This window comes from Caretta caretta, chromosome 2 (genome assembly GCF_965140235.1).
Source record: "Caretta caretta isolate rCarCar2 chromosome 2, rCarCar1.hap1, whole genome shotgun sequence".
Lineage (NCBI taxonomy): Eukaryota > Metazoa > Chordata > Testudines > Cheloniidae > Caretta > Caretta caretta.
The window spans coordinates 92,135,630-92,157,547 of NC_134207.1; the positions used below are offsets into that span (position 1 = coordinate 92,135,630).

Consider the following 21,918-nt stretch of genomic DNA (forward strand, 5'->3'; position numbering starts at 1 on the left):
AAATCATGAATGGTCCCTTAGCTCAGATATTGTGAGTTTCACTTTTCAAAGATGGGGTATTCCTCACTTAGACTTGTTTTTGCTCCTTGGTTGGTTAACCTTTTAAAAAATAAATAAATAAATTGAGGAATCAATTCCTTGAAGCTAGACAGGTCATTGGGTTCTCTTCTTAGGGATTCCTACCACTTGAACATTCCTTGATCTCATCTAATTCTTCTAGGTTTTTTCTGTCTGTAAAGACAGTTTTTGAGGTTAGTGTCACTGTTTTGTTTTTACAACTTCTGTGTGATCTATTGCTAACTCTTATCTCATATTTATTAGATATGGTCTCTGTTATCTAATCATAATTTAGATTTTTGTAATGAACATACTTCATGATACAGTTATAAATCAAAAGAATCCAATACATTTTTATTTGCTTCCCGTGCTTTATGCCCTTCTATTTTAAGATGGTTTAGGCGTATTTTGCTATAGCCTTGAGACAAAGACTTAAAGAAATGTCCCTCTACTTTCTCTCTTCCCTTTCTAACTAACTAACTTTTATGCATATTTGTAACACTTTTTTGTTTGACAAATTTTCAATTTTCTATAGCATATTAGGATTTTTCTCTTTTTGGCTGGGCACTTAATTGGGTAGTTCTAATGTGTCCTTTTCTCAGTGCTAGGGCCTTTCTTAGTTTCTAATTTTTAATTGCTTAACTTTGTCAGATTACTTTGCATGAAACTTATCAAGGGTTTTGACCCAGAAGTAGCTTTTTATAGAAATCTTTGTGACTGAGATACTCATGTAACTTTAATTCAACCACTTCCTGATTAGAGTGTTTAACTGTAGCTGTTGGTGTGGTTATAAACATGACTTCAAAAATTTACCCAACACCTACTAGCCCAAGTAATAAGTCTGCTTGCTATGTCAAAGTATGTGGGTGCCTTGAGTTACACCTCTTCTGCTTAGTCTTTTGTTGACTAGGTTGGGCCTGAACAGTAGTCTCCTGGTAGCTTAAGTCTTGACGCGTTCCCCCAGTAATGTTGCCCCCTCCATATACCAATCAGTTAATGGTGGGCCACTCTAATAACTAATCCTGGGCTGCCTCCCCTCAATAGGGCTAACTTTGGTAGGCTCTGCCCAGAGCCTTCCTCTGGATGGGGAAGGGCAGAGGTGTCTCCTTCTTGGAACATACCCCCAGCCTGCCCAAATACAGGGAACAACAGACTGAGGAACAGAATCCACAGCCATCCAAAAACCAGCAGTGGTGGGTACCCTGCCTTTCATTGTAGCAGGACCCTCTTTTCTAAGGAGTTGGCCCTGTTAACAGCACCCTAATAGGCAGAAGAGTCTTAAGGTTTAAGGGAGTCCCTACCATACTAGCTAAGATTTCTGCATGTGGGGCTCTGAGGGAGGCAGAAGTAAGTGCAGTGAGATACAGTCATCTGCTGGGGTGGTGGTGTGTCATTAAGGGGCTCCCACATGCACACAGACCTTGGATGGGGTAGGTTGGATCCCTAAGGCCCTCTACTACAATGGTGAGCATCCACCTAGTACACCTTACTCTGGCTGCTCTACCCTTAGCTCCTCTAATAGTGGCAGTACTGGCTGTCTCTGCATACTTAGTAAGACATTACTGCATTAGTTGCATTCAGTTCATGTTCCATAACAGCATAAAGCTTGAGCAGTTTTTTAAATAAATTAAACTACAGAAGGTGATGATGCTTGCCTGGCAAAAATGTCTACTTGTCAGTTCTGCTGATAATGCATGCTTTAGACTCATTTACAGACTGTAAATTTTAATAGAATCACTTGATGATTTGCACCTGCAAATAGCTTGTTTGAGCAACTTGCCTAGTAACCTAACCTTCAAAAATCATACTCTTGCAAATAGTTCCAACTTCAGGATTATTTCCTTAGTAGACAGAATGGACAGAGAAACGGCAACCATTGTTCAGACTGAGACTCAAAAGCAGTAAACTAAAAGGCAAATTGCCATTCCCTACTGATATTCAAATAGCACTGAAACAGATAAATTATGGCATACAGAGAAAAATGGGAAACATCAGAGAGGAGGCCTTGAAATGGCTTATGGACCTACAACTGCATCCGTAGGATGTTGCTCTGCAGATGCCATAAGCGAGAGAGAGATGGCATGTTGTATTCACAATGATCTCTCCATCAAGGAGAGAATTCCAGTAGAAAGTAATTATACAATTTTGGACTGTTCATTAGCTGCTAATGAATTGAACATAACCAGACCTAACTTCTGTTAGAAAGAATATGAGAAAGTAACTCATGGCACATTTTCTGGAACCGCTGTTACACAAATGTTTTAATGTGTCATGTACATAAAATATTAGAGAAATCCTTTGACATATATTGATTTTTTTTTATTCCATGTCACAATCCCTAATCTATTGACTCCTCTTTTGTAATATTAATACCAGCAAGGAGCAAACCAGCACCTGTCCATATCGGTCAAGTAAAAACCCTACACTTTTATGTTTTGCTTAGCAACGTAAGATATAACACTCCAGTTCAGATTAGACCACTCAAAAATCAGTTTTTAAAATCATTGGACGTTAGTCAGTGAGTTACAAGAGAGCCAAAATTACCTCATGGTAAGTCTTTCCAAAGTGAACTACTTTGTGGGTGTTCTCACAGCAGAAAACTTAAATTAATACTAGTAAACCACTTTATTTCTCTCATGCTGCAGGAAATGGTTGTGGCTTTGGAGATCTTGGTAGTGGAAATGAAGAAGCAGCTTTGGTACCATTATTTCCCCCTAACATGCAGAGTTTTGTTACAGGGGGAATTGGAAGAAATATAACTGGAGAAAAAAATGAAGTCTTAGTCCAGGCTTCTTCCAAATATATAACTCTTGATGATATTCCTACTCACAATGAGGTAATAAAAGTTTGAGGAACTGCTTGTTGTACAACAAAGAAAAAATTCAAACTTTTTTGTGGTTGAATGCTTCCAATAAGTCTGTATTAAAATTTCGGTCTTAATTTTCTGAGGACTTATGTATTACTGATGTGTGGGGTCTTTTGCAATGCGTCTGTAACTCCAGGTGTCAATAAACATAGTATTTGGCTCTGTAGTGGGATGTGAAGCAGAAGGGCTGCTGCTCCTCTAGCGACGAGCAGGGAGGAGATCTATACGAAGTCTATACGAACTCTTTCTTTCCCCCTCCTCCAAGACAGTGCCGAATGGGCTGATGTGTACAGATTTCTGAAACTGTACTTCTGGAGTCTTCTCTCTGCTCTAAGGACTGACGCAGAAGAGGGGAAGCAGAGTTGGTTGAGATGGGTCCTCTTTTGGTGGCCATATAATAGACTAGTATATCTCCTACTCCTGAGAGCATTCTATGCCAAAAAATTAAAAATCTGCACACAAAAAATAAAAAGTTCTGCGCACAATATTTTAAAATTCTGCAAATGTTGTTTGTCCAATAAATGTGGAGGCTCCAGTGTGGCATTGGGGAGCACAGGCCACTGCCTGCACAGAGGTGGAAGATGTTTGTGCAGTTTCCCCAGCACGTGAACTCAGTGGTGAGGCTGCATCCAACCCTGACACAGTGCAATAAATGGGCCTGCCCCAGAAACACCCAGGACCCTCCCCCTCTGTGCCAGGTGCACCAGGGTGGGCTGGCAGGGTCAGCAAGGAAGGATCAAAGTATGGAGGGGCTTAGTGTGGAGGGATCCAGATGTGGGTTGAGAGAGTTCTGTGTGGGGCAGTTTGGTGCGTGTGGCTCAGTGGGGAATCTGGGTGCAGTGGGTGGGTCTGGATGCACAGGAGCTTGTTGGGGGGTTCTAGGTGCAACTGTAATGGGACTCCGCAGAGGGGTCCAGGTGAAGGTGGTTGGCGCTCAGTGGTGGGTAGGGAGAATCTGGTGTGTGGGAGGATAGAGCTTGGAGGAGGTGAGGGGGGTTGGGTGTGGAGTGCTCATGGCGTGGGGGGTTTCAGGTCCTGGGGGAGTGGGGCTCAGTGGTGTGGTGATCCAGGTGCAGCTGGTTGGGGCTTGGTGGTGTGGGATGGGGATCCTGGTGCGGGTGGCTTGTCGGGGTGGTTCAGGTACAAGGGGAGTGGTGCTCATCAGGGAGGGTTCTGAGTGCATGGGTGGGGTGAGGCTCAGTGAGAGGGTCTCAGTATGAGGGGGTCGGATGCCTCAGGGTTGGGTAAATGGGGGAGCAGCTCCCTGTACAGGGATCCTTCCCCCTGAAGCTGAGGAGTGATGGGTTCAGGAAGCAGGGAGCAGGTGTGTGTGTTTTTGCAGAGCTTCCTGTAGCTGGGGGAGAAATCTGGGGGTGGGTCTGACCCGGCCCCAGGTGCCCTGCAGGGGAAGAGGAAGTCCCATCCTCCCCAGCCTAGTTGGGACTAGCAGTTGAGCCCGTCACAGGGTCGGAGCCGTCAACTGGGTCTTCCCCAGTCCCACCCCCTGCCCCATAGCGATTTACCTCTCTGCTGGCTGCCCTGGGCACCCGAAACATACTGGTGGGGCGGGTCGTATGACCACTCTTGTGGTTTCCCTTTGCTTCCCTGTCAGTCATGTTTCTGCAGGGAAGCAAAGAGGTCTGCAGGGACATAAATTCTGTGCATGCGCAGTGGTGCAAAATTCCCCCAGGAGTAATCTTCCTGGAGTATTTCAGGGTGGTTTCAAAATAGCTTTCCTAGAGTTTTCGTGGGCTCAAGCCCATTTCATCAGATGCATGTACTGGAAAACACAGTCAGAAGATAGATACACACACACACACAACATGAAAAAATGGGGGTTGCCATACCAACTCTTAACGAGACCAATTGATTAAGGTGGGCTATTAGCAGGAGGAGGGAAAAAAACCTTTTGTAGTGATAATCAGGATGGCCCATTTCAAACAGTTTACAGGAAGGTGTGAGTAACAGTAGGGGGAAAATTAGCATGGGGAAATAGTTTTTAGTTGATGTAATGACTCATCCATTTCAGTCTTTATTCAAGCCTAATTTAATGGTGTCCAGTTTGCAAATTAATTCCAATTCTTCAGTTTCTCATTGGAGTCTATTTTTGAAGTTTTTTTGTTGAATAATTCCGACTTTTAGGTCTGTAATTGAGTGTCCAGGGAGGCTGAAGTGTTCTCTGACTGGTTTTTGAATGTTATAATTTTTGATGTCTGATTTGTGTCCATTTATTTTTTTAAGTAGAGATTGTCCAGTTTGGCCAATGTACGTGGCACAGGGGCATTATTGGCACATGATGGCATATATCACGTTGGTAGAAGTGCAGGTAAACGAGCCTCTGATGGTGTGGCTGATGTGATTAGGTCCTATGATGGTGTCCCTTGAATAGATATGTGGATATAGTTGGCAGCGGGCTTTATTGCAAGGATAGGTTCCTGGGTTAGTGTTTTTGTTGTTTGGTGTGTGGTTGCTGGTGAGTATTTGCTTCAGGTTGGGGGGCTGTCTGTAAGTGAGGACTGGCCTGTCTCACAAGATCTGTGAGAGTGAGGGATCGTCCTTCAGGATTGGTTGTAGATCTTTGATGTTGCGCTGGAGAGGTTTTAGTTGGGGGCTAAGGGTTGGCTAGTGGCGTTCTGTTACTTTCTTTGTTGGGCCTCTTCTGGGTATTCTTCTGGCTCTGTCCACCTGTTTCTTCACTTCAGCAGGTGGGTAGTCTTGAATAAAGACTGGGTGTGGATGAGTCATTACACTAACTAAAAACTATTTCCCCATGGTAATTTTCCCCCTACTGTTACTTGCACCTTCTTGTCAGCTGTTTGAAATGGGCCATCCTGATCATCACTACAAAAGTTTTTTTTCTCCTGCTGATGATAATCCACCTTAATGGATTGGACTTGTTAAGGGTTGGTATGGCACCCCCATTTTTTCATGTTCTGTGTGTGTGCGTGTACATATATCTATCTTCCTATTGTATTTTCCACTGCATGCATCTGACGAAGTGGGCTTTAGCCCACGAAAGCTTATGCTCAAATAAATTTGTTAGTCTCTAAGGTGCCACAAGTACTTCTCGCTTTCTGCTGATACAGACTAACACAGCTACTACTGAGACCTAATCTGTGTAAACTGGACTAGAATCTAACTGAAACACTTGCTAGTTTTGTTTGTGTACAAAGTGCGAACTACTTAGTTAATTTTTTTTTTTTGTTCTTAAGGATGCCATAAATGGTGAAGATGTACTAGATTCCATCAGTCTTGCTGAATTCAAACTAGATTCATTATACCTTCAGCACATGGGCATCAATAAGACGGTGGCTGATCTCTCCGATGCCATTTTAGAGCAGAGAACACAATCCTCTAACTTGTGTCATGCTTTTTCATCTGAGGCTGAAGTATTGCACTTGACAGATGGAGTATTTGTGTATGACACAGGTCCTCAAAGTCCTGTTAATGAAAATGCAGTTGTGACTGATACAAATCCAGCTGATGATTGTGAACTTGGTCTGGCTGATACTTACCTGTCTCCAACTGCTGGTGGTAGAGCAAATGAATATCAAGATACAACAGAGGAAGGTCAGTTGCTGTAGAAATAGCCCATTAGGGCAAATGAGACAAGATTAGTTTGTGTGGTGAGGGAACTAAAATTGCAAGTTAAGCTTTTTTCTAAATATACCAGAAGCTTGTAAGAAAAGATCTAAGGGTACGTCTACACGGGCGGGTAGTGATCCATCTATCAGGGATCAATTTTATCATGTCCAGTGTAAATAAATCGCAATAAATCGATCCCTGATCGCTCTGCCGTCGACTCCTGTACTCCTCTGCAGTGACAGACGGAAGTAGAGTTGATGGGGGAGCAGCGGCAGTCAATCCCATGCTGTGAGGTAAGTCAACCTAAGATACGTTGACTTCAGGTACGCTATTCTTGTAGCTGAAGTTGCGTATCTTAGGTCGCTCTCCCTCCCCCCAGCCCCCAGTGTAGACCAGGCCTAAGTCTAACTTAACTAGAAGAAATTTCTAGTTCAGTTTTGAATACCGTTGTTTATTGATATTTAATATATTAAATCACACAGTAAAGCTTAAATTGTGGAGTGTCTGTACAGTTCATAAAAATGTTATTTCAATGAAGGTAACTAATATAAATTACAAGTTAGAAAATGTAGCTAACCAGCAAACAAATTGCTAAAATTTAAGAGACTGCTTTTTTTTTGTACCCCTTTATCTTGATCTAAAGTAAATTCAGTATTTTATGGCCTGGATGACCCACCACACAGTGTTGTCTATCAAAATGAAGAGGGAAAATGGGTGACTGATCTGGCATATTATACCTCATTTGATAAAGAGCAAGACTTAAATCTGCCTGCAGACAATAAAATAAGTGAAGACTTCATAACCGCATGTAAGTAACCTTTTTTTCTTCTTCTATTGACGACTCAGTTGCATATAATAAGACTGCTTTCTTTCCTATACATGAACATAGGAATGATTGGTGCTAACATGACCCCTGGCGTCAAGTATAAGCCTCTGGTCCTGGGAATTTAAGGATTTTCCAAGAATGGATCATATGGTTAAGACTATGTTTATGTCATGGAAGCCACAGAATCCGTGACTTCCAGAGACCTCCGTGACATTCTCTGCTTTAGTCCCAGGGGCTGGAGGACTCTGGAGGTAACAGTAGGGTGACCTGTAAGTGTGGAAAATTGGGACGGGGTGTGGGGGGGTAATTGGCACCTATATAAGAAAAGCCCCAAATATCGGGACTGTCCCTATAAAATTGGGACATCTGGTCACCCTAGGTGACAGCCAGTGGGGCCATGGCTGGGGTCCGGTGACAGCAGCGACAAGTGACAGGGGCCCCCTGCAAAGTTTCAGAGACAGGTGACAGACGCCTGAAGGGGTACTCCTCAGGGTTCCAGTGATGGGTGACAGCCTCATGTGGAGGGAGGGGGATGCCTCAGCGATCAGCTGGGGTGTCCCGTTTTCTCTTTGGGAAATATGCTCACCCTGCAGCTCCCAGATGCCCTAGGTGGAAGGCGGAACCCCACAGATCCCAGCCACCATGGTGATGGGAGAAACTATGGAGTTGCAGCAGCAAAAGTCAGACAGGTCACGGCTTCCGTGAATTTTTGTTTGTTGCCTGTGACCTGGCCATGACTTCTACTAAAAATAACCAAGACAAAATCTTAGCCTTAGATATAGCTAATGGTTCTTTCCCATGTCTTCTCCCTCCATCCTCCAGTGAGGATTGTGGTTTAAAGGATCTGTTAACTCTCTCACAGATGTCTGATTACTGTTGTGTAAGTGAACTGAGACAGGATGTCCCAATGGTACAGGAGTGTAGAACAAAATTGCTTTTGGAAATTGGTCACTGCCACCCTATGATCCCACAGAGAGGCTATTATAGTCATTCTGTATCACCCTGTGGATATGGAAATCTCCCAAAACCAGAGGAAACTCCCTTGCAAAATGTTTCTTCTCCCTTTTAACGTCCGTAGTTCTACGGGAAGCTGCATTTTCTGAACTGTATATATTCTAATTTCTTACTAAATGCTTTATTAAATATTTAAAGGTTGCAAAGTCAATTTCTAAGTTAGGAAAAAACCTTAATTGCTTTCCCTTTTGAGTGTGCGTGCATTCAGATGGTCTTAGTTCTATGAGTCCTTTTCCACAGGACACAACCCTTACTCACTTCCTGGGATATATGGTGCTCAGCAAATGAGGCTGACATTCACTGCTGCATCCTTATTCAGTGGATGGTCATATTTACTACGTGCCAGTCAAATGTTGAACTGAATGTGGAATATTTTATTTCTGCACGGGTATTCTTATTTTGGTCACCAGCAGAGTGAATGTCTCACAAACCATTTGTTTTTTTATCATCACTTTGGTAATTAATAGAAGTAATATCCTTATTTTGCAGCCAGGAACAGAGTACAAACAGACTTGGGCAGAATTGTAAGCATTCATTAACTTTGGGTGCACAACTTGACCTCTAGGGGATGCTTTTTCCAAAGGTACTGGGCATTTGCAACTCCTATAAACTTCAGGGCTGAATGCTTAGCATTTCCGAAAGCAAGGTCCTAGATGTCTAAGTGTTGCGCACAGAATTGTAGGAACACAAAACTAACTAGAATCTTCAAAAGTAGTTGCTATAGTGACTTAATTTTTAGAAGTCTGTGGCAGAGCAAGGATAGGAGTTATCCTAGTTGCCAGTTCTGTACTTAACCACCAGATCATCTCTCTCTCTCCCCCCCCCGTACTACCTGGTGTTCCCCTTGTTCATTTACTAAACACCTTTCAACTTCTGCTTCAAATGAGTCAAGGGTCATGTGGAAAACAGCCTTACTTCACAACACAGCCCTGTAACATTCTCAATTCATTCTGTAGGCTGAATGAACAGGCTTGTTACAGTCTCTAATTCTGTGATCACACAATGTATCATAATGCACATGTACTAGGAGACAAGTAAGCTTGCATAGTAACCTTACGATAGACCTATGTTCTCAGTCACAACTGCTTATTGTAGGGACCAACGCATTTATTATTTTGTAATAATAGTAATGCAGTGCAATTCAAGCATGTACATCTGAAAAATAAAGCTGTGTTAAATTTACCATATTGGTTATTGTATGTGGGTGTTGCAAAAACTGGTACACTACAACTCTGAAATCCTTTAATTCATGGGAGGCATTTTAAAAGTTTGAAAAATTTTCATGGAGGATACATGGGTTTGAAAGTCAAAAGCTAGTTCAGAGGTCTGTTTGAGATAGTCTTCAACACTGTAGGGCCTATTTCTACAGACACTGTACCAAAAAAGTATTCGCAAAAAGAAAAGGAGTACTTGTGGCACCTTAAAGACTAACAAATTTATTTGAGCATAAGCTTTTGTGAGCTACAGCTCACTTCATTGGATGCTCAGGAAAGCTTATGCTCAAATTTGTTAGTCTCTAAGGTGCCACAAGTACTCTTTTTCTTTTTGCGAATACAGATCAACATGGCTGCTACTCTGAAACCTGTCAAAAAAAGTATTGACAACTATGGCTTTTTTAGCTGCCAGGACGACTAAATTACATCTAAAATGAAAGCTTAATTTTTTTTACACTTAAGGAGTAGGGACTAGATTTACAAAGGTATTCAAAGCAGGGGCTTTTGTAAATCCCGCACTTGCATCTTTGTGTGTCTATATACCTTTGTAAATCTGGCCCTTGCTGCCTTGTATGCATAGTTACACATGCTTTAGTATAAAGCATCTGTCATTGACTTGGAAAAATGCTGCAAACTTAGAAATTTTAATTTCAAATCAGTTTTATATCAATGGCTATGTTGTAGTTAATTATTTTCATTTTTTAAAGCTGAAGCAATAGCTAAGATTGCACAAGATCAAGAAGAATTTGAGAGGGATCACAGGTTTTTGCAGGTTAGTGACTTTATAAAAAGTTAACTTTCTGAGAACTGCAGAAGGGTGATCTACTTATTTTGAACAACTTTCAAAATGATTTTTTATTCACAGGAAGAGAAAATAGACACGCACAATACATCTGAAATAGAGGATACATCATGGAAATCTGCCAATAGCTATAACCTGCTGAGAGCGTCCCATACAACATCTGATCTTAGTAAAGATGCTAGCTACTTACGTTTGTCTTTGGGGGAGTTCTTTGGTCAGAGATCAGAAGCTCTTGGCTGTCTTGGCGGAGGCACTGATGTGAGAAGGGTATGTGGCTGACTAGCATTTTCATGCAAAGAACTGAAGGAAAGGACAAGAGGACCATAGCTGGAACTCTTGTTCTTCTGTTGCATTGGTAACTAATGCTTCCAGAAGAGTCTGATCTTCTAGATACTCTGTTCTAGCATGTGAGAGATATTGGATGAGTTTTGTTTCCCAGGTTGGGAGTTATTAGAGAGCGGGTATAGGGCATGCCTTGTGTTTATTTAAGGGGCCACTTTGACTACCAGTGGGTTTCAATTTCCACCTTTTGAAGAAGTGATATTGTACATTGGGCTATAGCAGCGGTGGGCAAAATACGTTCCCACGGTCCGCATCTGGCCCATCTAACATTTCTGTCCGGCCTCCTCTGCCCCCTCGCAATTTCAGAGTCTGGGCCACTAAAAGTCTCACTACTCAGGGGTGCTCAAGCAGGCTACATGCCTGTCACGGCCTCACGCCGCTCCCAGAAGTGGCTGGCTGCTGCTGACATAACTCTGCGTGTCCCTGGCGGGTGGGGAGGCGGCTCCGCTCACTACCCCTGCCCTCAGCACTGTCCTCACAGCTCCCATTGGCCAGAAACTGGCCAATGGGAGCTGTGAGGGCGGTGCTTGCGGGTATGGGCAGTGCATGGAGACCTGCTGCTCCACTTTCCCCCTGAGAGGTGTGCAGAAATGCTTCTGGGAGTGATGTGGGGCCACGGCATGCACGCAGCCTGCCTGAACCCTGCTATGCCATAGGCTAGGAGCCTCCTATGGTAAGTGCCTCCCAGCCAGAGCCTGCACCTTGCAACCCCTCCTGCACCCAAAGTCCCTCCCAGACACTGCAACTCCTCCTGCACCCCAACCCCCCGCCTGGAGCCCCCTCCTGCACCCAACTCCCTCCGAGAACCCACACCCTTCACCCTCTCCTGCACCGCAAAACTTTGTACCAGCCTGGAGCTCCCTCCTGCACCCAAACTCCCTCCCAGGCCCTGCACCCCCTCCATTAATAAAGTAGAAATGTGCGGCCTCTGATAAATTCCCAAAATTTGTGGAGTGGCCCTCCTGTGAAAATTATTGCCCACTCCTGGGCTATAGTATGTAGTAAAAGTAGGCCAGATACAGAGGATTATTGGAGGTCTGTGGCGATTATCCTCTTTTGGGGTAGAGTGAGAAAAATCTGTTTAACTAAACAAAAATGTTTTAACGATGAGAAAAATTACGTAGTGTGTTTTTTTTGTATGCTACCTAAACACTCTACAGACAATTTTTAGGGTGTTACAATACTTGAGGAAAAAAATCACTGACTTATTTTTTACAGCCATCTTTTGGTTACCATATTACATCTCCAGAGAAAAGGCAACCTGTAGCTTTGTTGAGGCAGTCTGATGCATCAAGAGGCAACTCTGAGCGTTCACAGACTTCTGATACGTTTTTTCCAGGTACTATAAAATGGGTAAAATAGCAGGATCAATTTAGAGAATTGGTAGCTATATGTGAATATTCCTAACCATTAAAATTAGTGAAGACTGTTATGAATGAATTGTCAAAGGGGGCAATCACTGAAATGTTTTTCACCAATAGTTATTTTCTTTTCTAAGATTAAAGAACATAAAATCTTTATAAGGACTACATAAGGTTCTAATGCCTGAGAGAAAATTGATTTGTTCTGGCCATCTCAGCATCTGTCATGAACACTGGAAAATTGCAGGAAATTACATTTTCAAGTCTTGCGGGTCACTTTGGGACACTTAGCACTTATTTAGCCTATTACTAGTTAAATACTATTTACACAACATCATCTAGATGTCTACTTTTGTACAGGAATACAAGACTAGGTCCCTACCTGGAGAGACAGTAGACATTGGGTGGGCAAGGTAAGGGTGAGGGTCATAACCTAGAACTTGCAGTAATTTGTTTACTTCAATTTTTTGAAGTGGTGGGAAGAACAAGCTTTTGCTTGTGAGTAGAGGGTAAATGTTGTGGGGGTGGGACATTTCTGTGAACCTACTCTGGACATCACCCTTAAAGGAAAAAATCCCATAATTCAGTTATCTAATAAAATAGATAATTGTCTGGGGAGCAGAGTGGGGAGTCGGGCATCCTCAGGTTCCCTCCTCACTGCAGAATTAAGGTCCCAGAGACCTACGCTGTTAGAGCTCAGGGGAGGAAAAGCCTCCAGAATCTTCAAGAAGTTTCATACTCTTTTTTGTCATGGTGCAGCACTCAAACTTCCTCTTAATACTTCCCTCTGCAGCCTCTTTCACCAGGAGCAGCACAATGTCAGCCAAAAACATATCTCCTCTCAGGAAGACAATACCCTTTTGGAATCCCACCATAAAGGTGAGGAACCCACTAAACAACACGCCCACACTCTCCGAAATTGCTTGAGAAAATGACCAGGAGAATCATAGTAGCTATTGAAATGATGAAAGTGAATCAAAACTAAAGAAAACTATTGTGGACTTTATTATTCCCTTCCATGCTTCATTGGAATAAGTCTTATAGGAAGAGAGGAAAATTCTAAGTGAAGGAAAGAGACTGCCAAAAAGCCCTGAAATTTGAACGTATCCAGGAATAAACTCCATGTTGTTGGTGGCATCTGTTTTTGTCATTCACAAGATATGGCAGTCTCCCATGCAGCAGTTACTAACCCAAAGAACCTCTGACCAAAAGATCAAGAGCACACTATAAAAGGACTTGAAAGCATCCTCTATCTCTCTCGAAGCAGTGCTGGCTACAGTACTCTTTGGGAGGTCCACTAACAGGGCCTCTGTTCTGGTGCGTTGACCTCAAAACCCACGGACGTGTGCACCAATGAAAAGCTCCAATATCAGACTTTTTGACAACATGAATTTTTTTTGATGATGGTTCTAAGGATGTCATGCTCTCTGCAACAAGAGCTGTGGTCCCCAGTACCATCATCAAGTGACAGCTCTGGCTTCCACGTTGGAGAGCAAACAACTATTCTAAACTAATTCTGTACCTCATATAGGAGGGCCGTTTGAGGGGAAAACTGGCAAAAGTACACATCTAGAGTCCACCAGCTTGAATTAATAAATTTCAACTGCCCTAAATTACCAGGTTCAGAAACCTACCACTGACTTCTTTAAAGTGCCCTTATGGGGATTTAGCATGTGTGTTATAATGAAGTAAACTTTGTAGCAATTAGGCCTACTTTACGGCAACACATCCTGTTACTTGCTGTTTAGGGTTTGAAATAAATTAAGTACCATACATTAATATCTCCACCCCCAAACAACTCTGATTTCCTCTTAATCCACAAGGCCTAGTACTGTGAGCTGTCAGCCAGCGAACATGAGTAACAACATGATTCACTAATCTAAAACCTTCATCACTTCTCTTTTTTCAGTGATACTTACTTTCTGTTGCACAGTTTCTCTCATTCATTCATTCATTGTGCTAATGCTGTGACCTGTGGAATTGTGGTCCAATGTTGTTTTTGGAGGCTTCAGGACTAAGTTCTGCCCTTCAGTTCAGGAACCCAGATTTTCTGTTCTGGCAGTGGAACAAGTTGGTCAGTTTCTCCTGACCATTTTGTTCTAAAATTTTTATTTTTGTTTCATGAAGTTGTGATTTACAATCTTCCTTCTCCTCCTCCTTTTTCTGGATTGGATAAATAGTACGTGCATCGGATCTGCTGCTGCGGTGCCTCCCTGCTGGACTCCTTTGTGCTCATTCAGGCATGGCAGCGCTGTCCTGCAAACACCTGGCTTAAATTCAAGTGGTATTCCTATGTGAAACAGCATTTACAGGTTCTACAATGGGTGAATTATGCCCTGCCTGTTCCCTGCCAGCCAAACACTGGTATAGGGCTAAGTTGGACTGGCACATTGTGGGCCCACCCTGGCCTGAAGAACTGCAACTCCAACACAAAAAAGGTGTTCCCTGACTGGATGAAGTTCTTGCTTCAAGTTCTACAGGTACAGTGTGGATTCTTGGGTATCTAGCAAGGACAAAACACCTTCTGGGCCAGTGGAGAACTAGGAGGAGGACTTGAACTCCCTCTTTTTTGTATCCTTTATGTGAACTGTCTTGAAAGTTAGTCTTCTCTACCCAGGACTTTATTTCCATGGTCACAGAAAAGTTTTGACTTGCTATTTCTTGCTTTTGGAAGGGATATAAATACTTAAGCCTCAATTATAAGCCAACCTCCAATGGGAGATAGAAGGAGTCTTCCTCTGTGAGTATTGTAATTTCTCACTCTGATTTCTTGCACCTTCTACTGATGCAGTTAGTACTGATCACTGTCAGACAGAACAATGGACTTGATGAACCACTAGCCATGTTTGTGGGTTTTGCTTTTATTTTAATTTTTTTAAGTGAGAGACTGATGTGTTGAAATGAACTAAAATGATGTATACTATGAATCTGAGCCTCGGTGACTTTTCAGGAATTAGTGAGGCAGGTTGTGCCTTCTCTTTTTCCTCCTTCCTTGTTGATGGCAGGAGAGGAAGTAGCCTGGTCCAGGCCCAACATACACACCTTCTCAATCAAAGGATTATTGGGTCAGATATCAACACGTTCTTAAACACCAATATGGACAATGATTGAAGCCCCAGCTGGCTACTGCCCAGAAGGCTCTTCAACAGCAGGAAAAGTAGCTAAAATTCTCACTCTTTTCAAATGCAAAGGCTAAAACCAACCTTCCTTTTTTCCTGGACAGTACCAGGATTTTTAATATGCTTTCCTGGCTATACGTCTAGGTGAAAGGATCATCAGGAAGATCTGACAAGACAAAGCTCATGGGACATTAATAGCTTTAACTTGAATGTCCTTTTAAATTCTCCCTTTGTCATGGTTTCAGTACCTCCAGTTTGGCTTCCAATTCTACCAGATGATTTTGCTCTTAGAAACAATTTATTCTGTGGTTCGATCTGAAACCACTGTAGTGGCGTGCACAGTGATTTGAGTTTAGGCATTGAGTCACCTTAGGAAGTTCAAGATAATTCTTTTGCATAGTTAAAAGCCTTCAATAACAAAAATCTTGAGGTGCAACTTTTTCATTGCAGATGTTCTGTTGATTTCCATAGTTCCTTTCATTTTGGTTTTACTCAGTTTGGTTGTCTTTCAATGCTATTTCAAGCATGTCTGAATATTGGCTTTTCAGTTGGAGCTGTACCCGTCTCTCTCCAGTGCATGGTTCTTCCATCTTTTTACTACTCCTTTTATGGAGAGAGATTTTTGAATGATCTTTTCTTGTGAACCAGCACCTTCTTGGGACACAGACTTGGAAACCAAACAACTGCCTTTGAGCTGTTAGCTAATAAAAGTGTTTTCCTATGCTTTTAAAAAAATTGTATTCTTAGAGCAGAGGTTTGAGAAGGAATTTGAAGGTAGATAATGTAGCTTTGTGGATGTTTACAGGACGTACCTCCCAAGTGTGTGGGGTAGCATGGGAGAAAGCAGGAAGCTGCTTGTTTGTAGGAGGCTGCATCATGGACTGATCAGAAGCGAGCATTGACAGTTTGATAGCAAATGAGAGATATGGTGGGGATTGACTGTGAAGGGCCTAGAAAATGAATACAAGTAGCTTGTGTTTGATGTGATATGGAAATAAGGGAAGGGAGTGGAGGGATTCAAGAGGGGTGGAATAGTCAAAGCACCAGGTTAGGAAAATGATCTTTGTTGCAGCGTTCTGAATGGATATGAGATGGGTAAGATTGGATTTGTCATGTTCATGGAGAAGGACATTTTAGTAATCAAGATGCAAGATAAGAATTTGGGTAAGAGCTATTTAGTTGTGTAGATAAGAAAAGCCATGTCTAAAGGATTTTACTCAGAATTGGCAAGATACAGAAAGGACACAGGACCTAGAGAGACGTCAGTTGAAGATGGCAATGTCTGAGTAATAGGCAGGATGATGGTGTCCACAGTGATCGAGAGGAGGTAACAGGCAGGGTTTTGGGGACAAGATTAGGAGCTGTTTTAGCGCAATGTTGAGCTTAAGCTGGCAGTTAGGAATCCAGGAGGAGATGTCTGAGAGACCAACCAAGAATTATATTGTGCAGAAGGTGACAGATCTGAAGCAGTGAGTCAGATCAGTGAATTGTCCACACAGGAATGGTAATTGAACTTGTGGTTGCAATATTACTCAAAGGTAAGATGTAGAGTAAGAAGAGAAGGTGACCGTGGACAGAGTCCTGTGAAACCTCCAAGGAAAGCTGGAGCATGAGGAGGGTCATCCAAAGCACATGCTAAGGAGCGACTGGAGAGAGGGAGAACCAGGACAAAGATTTCAAGAAGAGTATGATCAGTGTTGTTGAAGGCAGCTGACAGGTCAGCGAGGATGAAGAACTGGTTCTGAGCTTTAGCTAGGAAGAGGTCATTAGTGATTTTTGGTAAGTGGTTTCTGTGGAGTGCAGGAAGTGGAGGCTGGATTGGAGAATGTCTAGGATGGAACTGCAAGAGAGCAGCTCCAGATAGTGATTGTAGATTCCATATTCAATGAGCTTAGATATCAAAGGAAGATGTGGTGGTAGTTGGAGAGGCAAGTGGAGTCCAAGGTATTTTAAGATGAGAGAGACTAGAACATGTCTGTATTATGAGGGGAAAGAGCCAGCGGAAAACAAGAGCTTAAGGAGAACAGTAAGGGAGTGGATATGAGAGGGCACAAGGGAGATCTAGAGATGGGGTGAGGTCACTGCAGGAAGTGAAGGGGTTAGGGTAGGGGAGCAGACTGACTTCTGCATCCATGATGGGAGAAGAGAGAGTTGGAGGAGGAGAAGGAAAGGCAAGCTGAGGAGAGGGAGGAATGTTTTTTGTCAGTTTTCTTTTGGAAGATATACGTGAGATCCTGTTAGGAGAGAAAAGTGCAAGCAGGAGGGTCTGAAGAGGGAGTCAAAAGGTGGCTGCGTGTGCTGTTTCTCAGGGTACCAAAGAGTGAGATTCACTTTGTTGCCACCTGCCTACAGTGTGAGGTGTTGTCTCTGTAACACAACCAGACTGTCAGCCACTCAAGCACTCTCCTCTGGGCTATAAGAGCCCTGCCTTTACCCTGCAGATTAAGAATAGATGCACCCTTGTGGACACTACTTAAGTGTTCCTCTGTGATATTCAGCCCCGATCACTGGATAGTCACAGAAATCCCATACCTTCCTTTCCTAAAGTCCCTTAGTCCAGTGCTGCTTGGTCTCACACACCAGTTGAGTTCAATTTTAGTAAAACAAAAGAACAGTTATTTGAGAAAGAATAGAGATTCAAGTGAAAGCAAGTGTGAATGATGGAAACACAGTTATGTACAAAATAAAATCATAAAACTAGGGCCTATACTTATTAATAGTTACCTTTCCTATCTCCTAAAGTAGATTCTCACCCCAAAGTTCAGTCTTTTGCAATGTTTGCTAGCTCAAAGGAGCTAGGAGCACAGCTGCTTTCATGAAGCACCCTGGCGTTAGCAAGATACCTTCTCGGTGAGTGGCTCCAGGGGGTCTTTCTCCATCCTATGATATATTGAGTCAGTGTTCTGTCTTCATTCACAGACAGGGCAGTCCCCTTGCTGTCATATCACTTCCATGTCATTTTCATTTCCAAGTGGTTTTGATGTTTATGGTTTGTCTTTGATGGTTTTCCATTGACTTTTCTGGGTTGGTGAAAAGGTAAACAATTGACCACCACATTATGTAATCAGCTAGTCAGGGAGGGTTGACAATTCCCTCCTACCTGAATGGGCCCTCAACAAGACTTCTTATTCCCTGATGACTTACTTTCACTCAGTATTATAGGGCGTAATTTTCAACATAGTTATATTATTGTATACACATCTCACAATGATGAGTATCAGTAAGTTACAAAACTTCAGTAGAGACCTCACATGCTGCCCTTTATAGATGAATACCATGACAGTGGTGCTTTGGGTGTAGTGAGTTTGTCAGGTCTGAGATAGGAGTTACTTCCAAAGAACAGTGAACCCTTTGCCAGTTGGCACCAATGGGCCTCTGTGCCAAACTGGTATTGTGTGGTAAGATTCAATTAAATTGGAGAAATAGAGTTGTTTAGCAGGGAAGATAGCAGAACTGAGGGAGGAGAGAACAAATTTGTAGTGTAAGTCAGTTGGATGTTGGGATGCTCTGCAGTGTGAGAGCAGGATCATAGGAAGCAGATGGGGGTGAGCTAGTATTGGGGATTGGCAGGTTTGCATCTTGTGATGCGGGAGAGGGGCAAGAGTCAGGGGTGGAGGAGAGAAGCATACAGAGACTCAACAATCGTGTTAAGGGAGGAGAGAGCTGAGAGCAGACACAAGAAAGTAATCAATACTGGTGGACTGGAAATCATGGAAAGGCCGAGTGACAGGTTGTGAGGAGGGGATGGGGCTGATGAGCAATGCTGAATGAGACCAAGTGATGGTCAGAAAAGGTAAATTCTGTAGCAGAGAGAGAGCGCACAATGGTTGGTGAAGAACCAGCCAAGTGAACAGCCTTCTTAGTGAGCATGGGAATTGAATGAGGATTGCAGGTTGAATGGAGAGATGAGGGTGAGAAAGTGAGTAGCGGAGGGGTTGAATGGAAGTTGGTGTCCCTGAGGGTTACTATGGGAGATCAGAGAGGAAAAGAGAGCCAGGTGTTAATCAGAGGATGGATGATGTGGAGAAGTTGGATGGATGGTAGATGAGAGCAAAATGGAGGGTGAGAGGAGTTGTACTTTTTCAAAAGAGGAGAAAGAATGAGAAGGGAAAGGAGTTGGGGGGGAGGTGTTGGACTTGGATTGGAAGAGAAGCCCAGCACCCCCACCACAGCCTGATCTGGGGTGCGAGGGGGAGAGAAAGGAATGTGGTGCTTCCCAGGAGTATCTAGGGTTGTGAGGCATCTTGCCACCAGCCACAGGCAATACAAGCAGCCCCTCTAGGTCTATGCAGGCCCTGCTCTCTCTCTCTCGCCAGGTTAGTGATAGGCACACTCTAACCACCAAGCTCTCCAAGTATCTCCCTAGAGCAGGGGTCCCCAACGCAGTGCCCGCGGGCGCCATGGCACCTGCTGGAGCATTGTTGTGCACCCGCAGGACACACCGCTGCCAAAGTGCCGCCAAGAAGCGTTGCTGTTTCTTGGCGGCATTTTGGTGGCGATGCTTCTTATCGCTGCTGCTTGCTTGTGGCAGCATTTCAGCAGCGGGATGTTTGGTGCCTGCCAGAGTCTTTTGGGAATAGCAATATGCTATTGCTATTGCTATATGCAAGAAAGGTTGGGGACCACTGCCCAAGAGTGTCTGGCCCCTGTTCCACTGGATACTCTCAATATTTACCAATTCACTGCTTCCAAAGAAGCTGTAAAAACCAGTTTACAGGTTACACCTCAGATCACAGCTCCACAAAACTTTGATGTTTGTAGTGAAAACAAATAAGCTTATTAACAAAGTATAGAGATTCCTGTGATGGCAAGTAGAAAGGGTTATATGTAAAATGGAAACAAAGGGTTACATGTAAAATGAAATCACTCTCATTCTGGTGCCTAGACTGTATTAGACATGAGAGTATCTTATTAATTAAGTATTGCTCACCAGTGCTTTTCAGCCAGGCAGGCTGTGTGATCTTTTTTTTATGAAACAAGGCATAGAATCAGAAGTGTAGGACTGGAAGGGACCTCAATAGGTCATCTAGTCTGGCTCCCTGCACTCAAAGCAGGACTACATAATAACTAGACCATTCCTGATAGGTGTTTGTCTAACCTCTGTTCTTAAAAACCCCCCAGTGACAGAGATTCTACAATGTCCCTAGGCAATTTGTTCCAGTTCTTAACTACCCTTACAGTTAGCAAGCTTTTCCTAATGTCCAAACTAACCCTCCCTGCTGCAATTTAAGCCAATTGCTTCTTGTCCTATCTTCAGAGGTTAACAAGAACTATTTTTCACCCTCTTCCTTGTTACAACCTTTTATATTACTAAAACTGTTATGTCCTCAGTCTTCTCCATACCAAACAAACCCAATTTTTTTTATCTTTCCTCATATGTCATGTTTTCTAGACCTTTAATTATTTTTGTTGCTGTCCTTTGGACTTTGTCCTATTTGTCCGTATCTTTCCTGAATTGTAGCACCCAGAGGTGGACACAGTACTCCAGCTGAGGCTTTATCAGCATGGAGAAGAGCGAAAGAATTACTTCTCGGGTCTTGCTTACAACACTCCTGCTAATACATCCCAGAATATTTGCTTTTTTTTTTTGCAACTGTTGACTCATATTTAGCTTGTGGTCCAGTACGACCCCCAGATCCCTTTCCGCAGTACTCCTTCCTAGGCAATCATTTCCCATTTTGTATGTGTGCAACCGATTGTTCCATCCTAAGTAGATTACTTTGCATTTGTCCTTTGTGAATTTCATCCTGTTTACTTCAGACCATTTCTTCAATTTGTCCAGATCATTTTGAATTTTAATGCTATCTTCCAAAGCACTTGAAACGCCACTCCGCTTGGTATTGTCCGCAAACTTTATAAGTGTACTCTCTGCCATTATTATTATTACTCTCTGAATCATTTATTAAAATATTGAGCAGAACCAGGACCGATCCCAGTGGGACTGCACTTGATATGTTCTCCTAGCTTGAGTGTGAGCCACTAGTATCTAGTCTCTGGAAGTGGTTTTCCAACCAGTTATGCTCCCAGTTTTATAGTCGCACCATCTAGGCTGTATTTCCCTAGTTTTGTTTATGAGATGGTCATGCAAGACAATATCAAAAACCTTAAAGTCAAGATATACTTCAACTACCGCTTCCCCCCACCCAAAAGGCTTGTTATCCTGTCAAAAAACACTATTAGGTTGGTTTGATATTTCTTCTTGATAAATCCATGTTGACTGTTACGTATCTTATTATCTTCTAGGTGTTTGCAAATTGATTGCTTGATTATTTGCTCCATTACCTTTCCGGGTACTGAAGTTAAGCGGACTGGTCTGTAATTCTCTGGGTTGTCCTTATTCCCCTTATGATGGATGGGCACTGTATTTGCCCTCTTGTAGTCCTCTGGAATCTCTTCTGTATTCCATGAGTTTTTGAAGATAATTCCTAATGGCTCAGATATCTTCTCGGTTGGTTCCTTGAGTATTCTAGGATGTATTTCATCAGGCCTTGCTGGCTTGAAGACATCTAATTTGTCTAGGTAATTTTTAACTTGTTCTTTCCTATTTTAGCCTCAGATCCTACCTCATTTTCACTGGTGTTCAGTAGGTTAGCTGTCCAGTCATTACTAACCTTTTTGGTGAAAACTGAAACAAAAAAGTCATTTAGCATTTCTGCCACTTCCACATTTTTCTGTTATTGTTTCCCCTTCCAGTTGCGTAAATGGCCTGTCCTGTCGTTGGTTTTCCTCTTG

The 21,918-nt window shown here is 42.9% G+C and overlaps 1 protein-coding gene across 1 annotated transcript in view; it reads left to right on the plus strand.

Moving 5' to 3' along the window:
• Window positions 1-21,918, plus strand: part of CEP192 (centrosomal protein 192) — a 215,417-nt gene that overhangs the window by 75,269 nt on the left and 118,230 nt on the right. Inside the window, exons 21-26 of the mRNA XM_075124731.1 lie at window positions 2,703-2,893; window positions 6,136-6,493; window positions 7,152-7,316; window positions 10,270-10,334; window positions 10,428-10,631; window positions 11,925-12,045. Coding sequence (XP_074980832.1) covers window positions 2,703-2,893; window positions 6,136-6,493; window positions 7,152-7,316; window positions 10,270-10,334; window positions 10,428-10,631; window positions 11,925-12,045 — 1,104 coding nt within the window. The remainder of the gene's footprint in view (window positions 1-2,702; window positions 2,894-6,135; window positions 6,494-7,151; window positions 7,317-10,269; window positions 10,335-10,427; window positions 10,632-11,924; window positions 12,046-21,918) is intronic.